The sequence below is a fragment of the Puma concolor genome, chromosome D3, assembly GCF_028749965.1.
Source record: "Puma concolor isolate L17-30 chromosome D3, mPumCon1.1.hap2, whole genome shotgun sequence".
In the NCBI taxonomy this organism is placed as follows: Eukaryota; Metazoa; Chordata; class Mammalia; order Carnivora; family Felidae; genus Puma; species Puma concolor.
The window spans coordinates 4,992,247-5,005,253 of NC_141678.1; the positions used below are offsets into that span (position 1 = coordinate 4,992,247).

The 13,007-nt window shown below is 52.6% G+C and overlaps 1 protein-coding gene across 2 annotated transcripts in view; it reads right to left on the reverse strand.

Annotated features, from left to right (window-relative positions):
• The window catches only part of LOC112870147 (transmembrane protein 132B), a 369,365-nt gene that overhangs the window by 167,842 nt on the left and 188,516 nt on the right, over nt 1–13,007 (reverse strand). For both annotated transcript variants that reach the window (XM_086681441.1, XM_086681442.1), the window contains exon 3: nt 4,004–4,150. In XM_086681441.1, coding sequence (XP_086537567.1) covers nt 4,004–4,150 — 147 coding nt within the window. The remainder of the gene's footprint in view (nt 1–4,003; nt 4,151–13,007) is intronic.

Genomic DNA, 13,007 nt, shown 5'->3' on the forward strand with positions numbered 1-13,007 from the left:
CGCGATCTCACGGGTCATGAGTTCGAGCCCCGCGTCGGCTCTGTGCTGACAGCTCAGAGCCCGGAGCCTGCTTCCGGGTCTGTGTCTCCCTCTCTCTCTCTGCCCCTCCCCTGCTCACATTCTTTCTCTATCAAAAATAAATAAACATTAAAAAAAACAAAAAGAAAGAAATCTATTTTGGCGTCTCTGCCCTTCCATCCTACGGAGAGGCACACGCCCGTTTCTGTGGTACTTCGTCCAGGTTTCCTCCCATTTGTAGGCGAGAGTGAGCTCTGTTTTGTGGTCTCTGACCGCAGAAAAAGTTGTGGCTCACTTCCTCTGAGGTTTGGGTCCCAGCAACCACGGGAACCACTTAAGGAGCAGGCCTGTCTCAAGTCCTCCGGCTGCACGCGGCTTCCGTGCAACCCGCCTGTCACCTACCTCCCGTTCCCTGTGGTTCGGTGTTATCTGTTCTGCATGCTTTCGAATTTGCTTATTTTTCTAATCTCTTCTCCACTCCTTTGGTAACACTACTCTTTATCTTGTGGTTTTCATCTTTATTACTCACATTTCCTCACAACGAGCATTCATTAAAATATTTTAAATTAAGACCTTTACCGCCTTTCTAACTGAGCACGTCGGGTCTACCCGTACGACACATTTTTAATTCTTATCACAGAATTTCAGGCAGTTTGTACATTATATTCTATTAAAAACTCTATTCCACCCAAGGTTGTCACAATGCGGAGATTACAGCTTTCTGACGGATGTTTTGTTAGGGATATATTCATATATTCACTCTGTTAGCCAGCAAACACGGTCCGTGAGCTGGTATTTCACACCTCGTTTGACATCGCGATTCAACAGCAAAGTACAAAGGGAAGCAATTATTTATTTAGATTATGGAATGAATTTCGGAGGGATATTAGATAAGTATAGATTGTCATGCCAAAGCATTAATCCCTGCCCTTCTCACAGCCTGGGGGGAGGTCACACACTGGGGTCAAGGAGAAGGGGGACACCGGAACAGGGAGAGCGCCTCATAATCCTGTAACTCTGCTCAGGTAACGACTTTTTCTCTCCTGTAACTTTTTTTTATCTCCAAAGAAAATGCAGAACTGATTCTCACAAAGCCAACAGTGATAACCACAGCCTATGCTTTTTCTTCAGTTTGAAACATCACCACTTGATCAGCCAAATATTTCAACAAAATCAATTTCCTACCCATGGACCATGGATCCCGCCCTCACACAGTCAGTTCCGACTCAGGACAGCTTGACTTGGTTTCGCTTTATGGTGGTGCGAAAGCAATACACCTCCAGTAGGAATTGTACTTGGAATCTTGAGTCTGGATCCTGTCCCGGACCAGCGACCTGCGGCCCCACCCTCTCCCGCGATGCTGGGCAGAGGCCGCAGCTCCCAATCAGCCACGCGGTCAGGAGGGTCGACAGGCAGTACACGGACAGCCACCTGCACCCACACGGCTGTCCCGTTTGTCACTTTCAGTACAGGATTCAGTCAACAGCATGCAATAGTCAACACCTCATTATAAAATGGGCTTTGTGGTGGACGACTGTGCCCAACCGGAGGCTCACGTCCGTGTTCTGAGCACGTCTAAAGCGGGCCAGGCTAAGCTATGCTGTTTGCTGGGTTAGATGGTTAAATGCATTGTTGACTTACGATATCAACTTACAATGGGTTTATAGGGAGGTTACCTCATCATGAGCCAAGGAAGATCTATACCCAAGACGTTCACCACCCACATGATGATTCCGGAGGCTATAAGTCCAGGCAGCCCATCCAGGCCCCTCCAGCGCAGCAGGACTGAGGTAACTGCAAGGTCCCCTCTTGTTTCTCCTCTCCCCGCAGCATCCATCCCCCAGAACCTCTCTCATCCTCTAAACCTATGTTGTTCAGGCGGGCTGGCCACAGTGATGGGTTCTGGTGGGTCTGTGACACAAGACAAGCGAAACAGAGCCGGTGGACCAGACAGGGAAGAACGGTGTCCTCCCCGAAGTGACCACAATGGCAGGACAGACACTGGGAGCTGCTGGTGGCCAACTCGCCACCAGGAGGGAAGATCCTGCTGGAGACGATGCCAACCCAGAGGAGAGACAGGAGACAGGCTGCTAAGGACGCTGCTTGGCACCTGCACCCTGACATCCCTGGTCCCCGCCCCCCTGCATGTCTCCATCCACAAGAGGAGCCCGAGTCCCCTTTTTGCTTGAGTTTCATCGGCACAGCACCGAGCGGCAGCCACTGGACAAAGCCACCTGACCGACGCCACGGCAACCCAGAGGGAGCCCGGGCCCCAGCAAAGCCACAACCCTCGGCAGGGACCACGCTGAAGAGAGTGGAACACTGCTAGCTGACCACCATCGCCCCACCCTTCTTCCTTTACAGCAAAGACCACCTCCCACTACGGCTCCCGGAAACAGTGCCAGGCGTTCATTTCCCCAGACTGGCCGGCTTCTTGGGCAGAGGCAGGGAACCCACCGCTCACCCACGAGATCGGAAGGGTCCACGTCCAGGTCCCCTTCCCTGATAAAAGGCGGTAACAGAGGGGAAGCGGCCCGCCCTTCCAGTGTTGGTGCACAACTGGTGAGTTAGCCGTTCCTGCACCTGCTGCAGCCACCTTGCAACCGTGTGGGAACCAGAAGGATGGCAGCTGGCAGCTGGGGACCAGGTGTGAGAGACGGGGAGACGGGACGCGCCTGGGTGACACGGTCGCACTGCCGGATTAACCAGTCTCGTCGAACCACCCACCCGAGTTTCTCGGCAGGTGAGATGATAAAACCGTGTTGCTGCAGCCACGTTTTGGCGGGTACCCTACTGACCGCATACGGAAACACCTGAGCCAATATAAAAATCCTGGGCTCTCCCCATATACTGACAACTCCGGATGTGGGAAGGCTCAGCGGGCAGGCAGACAGATTCCCAGGGAAACCGTGGGCCACGTGAGGCCACAGACTAAACGGCCGGCCAGGGATGGATGTAAAGGGGGACAACCAGAATGTTGAGTTTGGAGCGATCGTATTCCTAACAGAAGACTCGCGGCCCCTCAGCTGGACACCCTTGTTTCCCTTTGAACGAGGTCCTCCAAGAGCAGGCAGAACAGCGTTCTAGCGGACAGAGGTTGGACCAGAACTCCATGAGAAGAGGCAAGCTGTACCCAGTCTTTCCGAGGTCGGGAGCCCCACCCAGCCACCCACGGCCTCATCCATTCACAGAGTGCCCCCCAGGCCCAAAGCGGTGGGCCTCCATGAGTTTAAATAGTAGAGGAGAAAGAAGAGACAGCAGGGGGTGACACCGCAAGGTGATACGTAACAGATCTGAAAGACGCTTCCTGCCAAGCTGAGGTTGTGAGTCAGGGGCGAGGGGTGCGCGTCTAGGGCTCGTTCGCCCGACCCTTTAAGAGAGAAGGTGGTCACAACCGTGGGGACAGCGCCCCCTGCCTTAGTGGGGTCCCGATGCACGAGGCCTAGCAATGACCTCCAGGTGAGCGGAGCCCCGTGAAACCCAAAGCCGGCGTCTGAGCTGGAGGGGACACGTGCCAGCACCCAGGGGTGACGTCCGCGAGACGGCTGCCTTGAAGCACCGAGAGACGATTCCTCGGTCGTTACAGCTACCCTCTGTTTGCCCGTAAATGAGTCCACTTCCCCTTGCCTCTTAGATCATTTCCATGCTGCCCATTTCATTCTTCAATCTTTAGTGCAGCCAGTAACAGTAATAAACATAATTCTCAAAACACGGTTCTCAAACCCTGCACGAATGTGAGTGCAGGTCGTGTTTGAGACTGCTCACCTAGTTAGGCCACTGGCGTATAACAAGAGCGTAAAGAATTAAAAGCCTTCCGCAGCAGCTCAGCCCCGTGATGGAACCATCCGGAAGCCGATGGGCAAACGGAGCACATTGCCCATTAAAGGCAGAGGCATCAGCTCATCGACACGCACATTGTTTTGCGATCAGCTACGCAGCCACTCGTGGCCCCCGCCGCCGAGGCCGCTGGGGGATGTCGGCTTACCTGCTCTGCGGGTCCGGGTGGTGGCCCACGCAGGTGAGCGTGGCCGTGGTCTGAGAGCCACTGCTGTCTATTTCCTCCTGGACTGCCCACTGCTGCTCGCTGGTGACTCGAACGGCCGTTATCCTCACCCCTGCTGCTGCCTTAATTCTGCGGGGTGGGAAAAAGATGTACACATGTATAACACCGCTTGCGGTCAAGACACGTGCTAAAAATACAGAGCTAGAGCAGATTTCCCCTTTCCTCTGGGAGACGGAGGGAAGACAGGCAGCGAATGGCTTTCCTTTGGAAACTAAGTGTCCTGTTATTTTTGTTAAATGTTTATTCATTTTTGAGAGACACAGAGAGAGAACACAAGCAAGAAAGGGGCAGAGAGAGAGGGAGACACAGAATCCGAAGCAAGCTCCAGGCTCCGAGCTGTCGGCACAGAGCCCGACGCGGGGCTCGAACTCACGAACTGGGAGATCGTGATCTGAGCCGAAGTCGGACGCTCAACCGACTGAGCCGCCCAGGCGCCCCTCAGTTTCCTGTTACTTTTACAAGTGCCCCGGAGTAGGAGGCCCAGCATTTTGCCAAGCATGTGTTGCTTTACTGTTTCACGGACGTGCTGGGAACCAGACCTCTGTCCGCTGCAGGGACCGAGAGTGACGGGAATGAGGGAGAGGCGGCCAGGCAGGTGTGGATGGGATCTGGAGATGGGGAGGGGCCCCCACGAGGTGGAGAGAGCACAAAAGACTGGGGGCTGGGGAAGCCAGTGGACCCAGGAGGGAGTGGGCAGTCCGGGCCACACTGGGAGGACAGAAGGAGGGGCACACTGTCCTCGGGAGAAAAATAAACACCGCATCCGGCAGGACAGTGTGGCCAGGGACCGCCTGGCACAGCATGGGTTGTACAGCATTGGAACTCAGTTCCCCAAGGAAGAACCAAGGGACCCGGCTGCTCGCTCACCGAGAAAAGGCCAAGGAGAGCTCTCACAGCCTGCTTGTTTTGCATTTGTTCCCTGCTCCTCAAATGACCTGTGCTGCAATGAACCAGAGTATGTCTCCTCAGTGACAGCGGGGATCCCAAGGCATCACCCAAGTTCTCAGCAGCCTTGGGACCTGCCCGTGGACACACCAGGGACACGTCTGGGGAACAATCAGGAGGAAGGCAGAACCGTCGACCGCCCACTGCTTGCAGTGCCTTAAACAGGTATAAGTGAGCACAAAAGGACGTGCTTGGGGGCACCTGGGTGGCTCAGTCGGTTGAGCGACCGACTTCGGCTCAGGTCATGATCTCGGGGTGAGTTCGAGCCCCGCGTCGGGCTCTGTGCTGACAGCTCGGAGCCTAGAGCCTGCTTCGGATTCTGTGTCTCCCTCTCTCTCTGCCCCTCCCCTGCTCGTTCTCTGTCTCTCTCTGTCTCAGAAATAAATAAAACATTTAAAAAAATTATAAAAAAAAAAAAAAAAAAAAGGACATGCTTGGACTTCCGAGTCCAGGGATGAACACTGCAGGGGTCACCGGGGAGCCTGAAGTCCCTCCGCTTCCCAGACGGAAGGCTGTGGACCAACAGGCAATGCTCACTGAGGCCCTGGGCCCCCTTTTCCACAGACACATCAAAAGGAACACGATTCAGCCATAAAAAGGAATGAAGCGGGGCGCCTGGGCGGCTCGGTCGGTTGGGCATCCGACTCCGGCTCAGGTCACGATCTCCCAGTTCACAGGTTCGAGCCCCGCGTCACGCTCGCTGTTGTCAGCACAGAGGCCTTTCCAGATCCTGCCTCCCTCTCACTCTGCCCCTCCCCCCCCACTCTCTCTCTCAAAAATAAACAAACATCAAAACAAAAAAAGGAATGGGGCACTGGCACAGGCTACAGGGTAGATGGACCTGAACCGCATCAGTCAATGCGGAAGAAGCCAGCCGCAAAAGTACGGAGACCATGTGATTCCGTTTACGTCAAATGTCCAGAATAGGTACGTCCATAGAGAGCCGACTGCTGGTTGCCAGGGTGGTGGCACCGTCCTGTGAATGTGCCAAATGCCACTGAACTGCTCCCTTAGATACTGTCAAGTTTATGTTATATGAATTGTTCGTGGGTTCGAGCCCCGCGTCAGGCTCCCTGCTGACAGCTCAGAGCCTGGAGCCCGCTTCAGGTTCTGTGTCTCCTTCTCTCTCTGCCCCTCCCCCACTCGTGCTGTCTCTCTTTCTCTCTCTCTTTCAAAAATAAACATAATAAATAAATAATCATTTATGAACACACACACACACACAAAAATCTTTGACACCCGAAGAAGGGAACTTAGGAAGGCAGAATTTCAACGAGCAGGAGAGAGAGTTCCGGACTCAAGGGCTGTCCTAAAGCTCCTGGCTTTGCTGCCAACGTAAGGAGCCCGGGGGTGGAATTAGGAGATTCAAATCCTTGCAGACCCAGTTAGAAAAGAAATGCTTCCACCTCCTTTCTTCTCCTTCATACAGGTCCTTACACAGATGCTCTCACACTCAGCTGCGAGCCCTCGACCCCGCGTTCCGGAGAAATCCCTGCCCATCCAGCGACGCCCCCAGGAGGTGCAGATGCCAAGCTCTGACGGGCTTGGCATTAGGGCTGCAGACACTGTCACTTTTTTCCTTGTCCCCCATCCTCCTCCCAAGCCACCTAGGCGTCCTGTGACCCCCCTGCCTGACCCAGAGCATACCACGAACATTTCTGACCCAGTGCCCTCCTGCAGTCCCAGGCTCCTTTGGTTCTGGAAGCCCACCACCCCCCGCCCCCCCGCCCCCGAGCCGCAGCAAAGTCAGACCTGAGAGGGTCACCCTGCGGCATCCGCAATCTGGAACACAAGGGGATCCAGAAACTTCAGTGCAGTTAATTTCTGGGCACAGAGGAAGTCTCAAGAAAACGAATACCAACCTCGCCCCCTTCCAGGGTCCACCCCTTCTAGGGTCCACCCCTCCCCCAGAAACGGACTTTCAAGCTGCCAAAGTACCTTCCAAAACTGCCACAAAGACTTGCCAACTTTCATACACACTAGGGATGGTAACTGTGAGCACCACAGTCACAAGTGAACTGTCTCCATCAGGGCAGAAAGCCATGCTGGGCAGAGGCACTGCATCCCCGTGTTCTTCTCAGCTTCTCGTTTCGACTATTATTATGAATTATCACTATCATTACCCCCAGCAACCATCCACTGTAGCAAGAAACAGACACTTGCCCATTGGCATGGCTAAAACAAAGAGAGAACACAGCAAGTGTAGACGCAGACGTGGCTGGAACTCGTCCGCATCGCTGGAATGAGGGAATCTGGTTCCGTTTCTCGGACAACGTCTACCAACCTGGATTCCTATGGGTCCTACAGCCCGGCATTTCCACCGCTGGCCGTATATATGCCCACAAGAAACGCAGGCACGTGCTCCCCTTAAAGCTCCAAATGGAAACGGCCTACACTGCTCACCAACAACAGAATAAAGCATGTGAAACACGGTGCAGCAGAAACAAGGGTGAGCAGTCTACCACCGCGCAAAACAACACGACGAGCCTCCAAAAATAATGTCGGGCGAAAGAAGCCAGATACGAAAAACTGCACAATCCCGTTTGCAGAACGTCTGAAACAGGCAAACGGGTCCATGAGGTCGAAGTCTGTAACGTGGTTACTCTTCCGGGAAGTGACGGGAAGGGGTCCCAAGGGGGGGCTTCTGGATGTGACTGCATGGTGGGTTTTGAGAACTTACCAGGCCAGGCTCACTTATGCGCACTTCCTCGTACACACATCCTAGTTCAGTATCGAGTTCAAATAAAGCAGGCAGACCTCATGCTTCTAACGGGGATGCCACATTGCAGCCAGGGGGGTGTGACTTCACCCCTGGTCTAGCCTCAGGATGAGTCAGACTTTCGCCACCCTGGACACACACACGGGCTTCTTCCCCCAACTTCCTCCACCCCTTGAGGTGCCCGGGGCCCCACCCTTGTTCTGAGGGACACAGAGTAATCTGAAACCTTGACCTTGTCTATGATGGGGAAAAGTCTTAGAATCCCGATGAACATCCTTCTTGGTTGGAGCAGAAGCAGGAGCAGGTGACATCCCAGCTGCTGGACACAAGCAGTGAGAAAGACATCTGGCTTCCAGGCCAGTGTCTGCCCAGCAGGGACTAGAGACAGGGCAGAGACCCACAGCTTCTGCACCTCATTCCCCCTGTAACTTTCCAGCCCACAGCATCTACCATCTAGCAGGGCACAAGACAACTCACTCGGTGAGTCCACCTGAGTCTTTGTTTCTTATACTTAGGCCAACCGCTTTAGGATTACTCAAACTTCAGCAGGAGTTTTGACCCGTCTGGTTGTTTACACGGTGGAGGTGCAGTAAAGGATTAATCCTCTGCGCTGACAGACTCTCCTCTTTGTGATCACAACGTGGCTGCAGTAGCTCCAGATCTCACATCCTCATCCACCAAAGGAAAAGCAAGATTCTCTCCCTCAGAACAAAATCCTGGAGCTAGGTTTTCATAGGTTGAATCAGATTGAGGAGTCCCCCCTGGACCACTAACTGTGGCCTAGGGGGGTAGACGAACAAGGCTCACTGGGTTAGCCAGCCAACCACCGTCCCTGCACTAAGGGTAAAGTGAAGCCCGGGGTGCCCGGGTGGCTCAGTCGGTTGAGCGTCCGACTTCGGACTCAGGTCACGATCTCGTGGTTTGTGAGTTCGAGCCCCGCATCGGGTTCATCGCCGTCAGACTGTCAGTGTAGAGCCTGCTTTGGAGCCTCTGTCCCCCAGTCTGTGCTCTTCCGTTCCTCACACACTCCCCAAAATAAGTAAGTATTTTTTAAAAAAAGGGTAAAGTTAAGCCCATCTGAATCACATGGCAGTAACCATAAGTGGCTCCTAAAAAGAAATTCAAGTGGCAACAGAAGAAATGAAAGCTGTGTATCAAAAGCACAAGCCTAAAGGCCAATGACTGAGGTCCTACCCCCCCCCCAGCACAAGTTATAAAACTGTTCTAAATTCCAGTTCTTGGTCCAAATCCTTCCCGATTTTAGATTATCTTTGTTAGAACAATTTGAGCCCAGAAAAATCCAAGTCCTGAATATTCATCACATGTGTTTTAGAGAAATATTTTTAGGCTTGGTGATATTCTTAACACTTGTCATGTATAAAAACAACAATATCTAAAACGATGTGGAAACTATTAATGGTCTCTGCACCGCTAATGAGCTTGGGGGATCTGGGGGCTGAGCGAGGAAAAGGTGTGACCACTAGGTGGCAGGAGCACACAAGAAGCCCGATCTGGGCAAGGCTTGGACAGGTTCGCATGCTGGGGGAGTCCCTCCTAAGCCTAAGCTTCTCCAGAGGATATGGCGCCACCCCAAAGGGGAGGGGGGCAAGAGAGGAGCGGGGAACAGGAGGATCAGAGAGGCGGGTTTCTGTGTCTCCATGATGTCCCTAAGCAACATGGCGGCACATCTACAGATCACAGAGCCCCAAAGGGCAGTGGCAGCCTGGGGGCTTCTAACCAGAGTTTACGGCTAACAGACGCTGGGCACAGTTTTGCAGGGTATGGAAAGCAGGCAGGCTCCAAATGGCTAAAAATATGCTTATTTGGGATATCTTTGTAACAATCAGATGCGTAACAATTTGGAGTTTGGAGCTGGCAGGATGTCGAGCTAACAAGTCCCAGTCTGTTGCGAAGAAATAAACAATACAGGAGCCAATATACAGGGACCATCTTTGGCTCCTTTCTGTAACAACTACTTTCTGATATTCATCAACAACTTAGTTTCTATTTCCATAGGACCCTCATTATAGAATGTTTATCTGCATGCCTGTAGTTACGGGATTACACCGGGAAGAATACATTGGCATACTCGGATTTGTCGATGAGCCGACTCTTCAGGTAAAGAGTCCCCACTCATGCGTGGCCCCTGGATGACAGAGCACCTGTCTCCACCCACCGCTCCCTCATCCGTGCCATTTGGGTTTGGTCCTGTGCTGCTGGCTGTCAGCCATAAATATAATGCAAATCGACGGCAACGTGAAAACTGCAGATCTTGTAATACTGGAGGACTGGCCGATGCCAGCAAAGCCACGGAGAAAGAGAACCCGAGAGGAGTCCACCAACGGCCGCTCAAGAGATCCGTACGGACGGTTAACAAGGGAACCAGAGAAGACCAGCAAAAGTGATAGTTTCTTCCAAGGAGAGCAGTGTGAATAGCAAAGCGTAGTGACGCTCTTGGGGAAACTGGGGAAGCCCTCAAATATCTCCGCTAACTTGATCCTTGCGGTGATCCTACGACGATGTCTAGTGTGACGTGAAAAATGTGGTGCCGCACCGTTGTGTAAAATTGGCAGCAGGAAATGCGTGCTTTGCTCTGAGTGGCACAGAGTGGGAATTACTGAACCTAAAGTTTGCTTAATAGAAGATAAAATAAACTTGTTGTCACCTCGATTTCATTTCCCAAGGAAGAAAAAAAAAATCCCAATCAAGTTTCCTTTCGCTCGCTACTGTCTATGAGACTTTATGTTCCCATCGGCAGATTCGTTTCAGCTGGCCGAATGTTCTCAGATGAAAGAAAAACCCCTAACAGTCTTGTAGCTTTGAATAGCAACGCTCTAAAAAAATGCATATCTTGTGTGTAAAAATACACTCACATTCTGTACTGGTGGGGAACCTGCCTCCTTCTGGTTCCGAGAACGACATGTGCCTTCCAACCTTTGCTCTTGTCGGTCCCTGTGCCTGAAAGCCCCCCCCAGGAACTTCTCCCTAATCTTGAGGTGTGGGCAAATGGGAAATTAAGAGAAAACAAAGGCTGCCAAGGGTGTGGGAAGGGAGGCAGGCATTGGGACGCTGTGGACGAGAAGCTTTTGAACTTTCAAGCACATCAGAATCACCTGCTGCTGGTTCCAAACGCCTAGACCCAATTTCCAGAGACCGTAATTCACCAGGTCTGGGGCAGGACCCAACAGGGCCGTGTTTTTAAACAAGCTGCTGTTATGATATATGCGGTCCTCAGAACACTCCTCAGGGAATGGCGTTTGGGACCCGTTCCAGAGGATCACATTCTGTCAAGGAGAGTGAAGCCAGGGAACATCTGGTGTGCCACATACTCTCTGAGACAAGCCCAGCCTGGGCCCTGGAAGCACTTTCAGGGTGTGATTCAGGAAGACTGGAAAGATACTTTTAATTTGGATTCGCCCAGCAAACCACTTTCTCTGTGATGAATCAGCCAGAGAGAGAGAGATGTATGCGTGTCCCGCTAGGCACCTGGAGGCCGGCAAAGTCAGGCTCTGCTGAGAGCTCCTTTCAGACCATGATTTAAGCTTGCAAAGACCTCAGGGCGGGGCCAAGGGTCTGGGAGGCAGCTCACCACACTGGACCTGCCAAGAGGACCACAGGACAGGTGCGGGTCCCCTCCTACCCAGGTGGCTGAAATCCAGTACGCTGAGGATACAGAGTTTGGGTCTCTGAGTCTGAAAGAGAACAAGAATCATCCTGAAGGACAGACACGGAACCCATGCTGGAAGAAAGAGCTCATAGTCCTTCCGAGCGGAGTGTTGCGGGATAAGCGTTTCAGCTCTGAGCACAGGAAGATGCAAAGAGGGATCTGGATGTGCACAAGAACTCTCCCCAAGCCACCTGCTGGCTCCTTGGAGCTATCTCTCCTCTCTTGTACCGCTGTTCCATCTTCTGTCTAGGACAGTCAACTTCTAAGCGAACCCGACATACAGCTTCTGACAAATCAGGAAGTTAACGTTTTTACAAGCAAGAGAATGGTTTTCGTGATGGCAACATTTCACTCACAACAGGTGCCTTGATCTTGTCACGGTGTTTGTTTGTTTGTTTACCTCCTGGGAGACAACTAGGTATCGGGGAAAGTCGATTTGCAAAGCAGCGGGGGCCCTCAGAGCAAGAAACAATGATAAATAAGAAAGCTTTCTGCTATTTCTACTATAATTCTGGAAATTTATTCTCCACTCTGGCCAAGGCAGCCCAGAGTATGGAAATGCCAGTGGGTTCACCCCTGCAGGAAGCCCCACTCAGCCTGTGAAGCCTGCTCTGCTGTGCCTCGTGGAGATTGTAATTACATCGTTTCCCCATCCGAATGCTGGCTTCTGCCGTACAAGCATTTCTTCCCTGACTCGCGCTTCAGGGACATGTGGCCAAGCTCCAATCACAATGCCTTCCACAGGTGATGTAACAGAACAAGTCTGCCCCGAAAGTTCCTGCCGGTCTCCCCTACTCTGCTGCAGATGCAGTACCAAATGGCCACAAAGGGCGGAGGGGAGCGCAAGACAGCAGAAAGGTGTTCTCTCTCAGTTCCACTCAAGGTGCTGCAGGGCGGGATCCTTCTCAGAGAATCTGTCCCATGCCTCTTCCCCAGCTTCTAGAGATTCTGGACATCCTCGGCTTGTGGACACCTCTCTCGAAACTCAGCATCCGTCTTCCCACGACTTCTCCCTGTGTGTGGATTGGAGTCTCTCCTCTTCTTACAAGGACACGGGTCTTTGGATTCAGGGTCCGCAGGAATCCGGTAGGCCCTCATCTCAACCCGTTACATCTGCAACGATCCTCTTTCCAAGTAAGTTCCCATTCCAAGGTTTCAGGGGGACATGAATTTGGGGGACACGACACCTCTACAGGCACAAAAGCCGAAAAAAGAAATAAGTAACAGGGGCGCCTGGGTGGCTCAGTCGGTTGAGCGTCCGACTTCGGCTCAGGTCATGATCTCACAGTCTGTGGGTTCGAGTCCCGTGTCGGGCTCTGTGCTGACAGCTCGGAGCCTGGAGCCTGCCTCGGGTTCTGTGTCTCCCTCTCTCTCTCTCTGCCTCTCCCCTACTCACGCTCTGTCTCTCTCTCTCTCAAAAGTAAATAAAAACATTTTTAAAAAATTTAGGGTCTATTCACTGAGTATCTATGACATGCGAGGTGTTAACCATCTCCTCTGTGCAGGGCGAATGGACAGTCCTAGGAGACAGACAGACAGAACAGTGAAGCCACCACGGACTTGGAAGCTACATTTTTGTCTGGCTTAAAATCCAA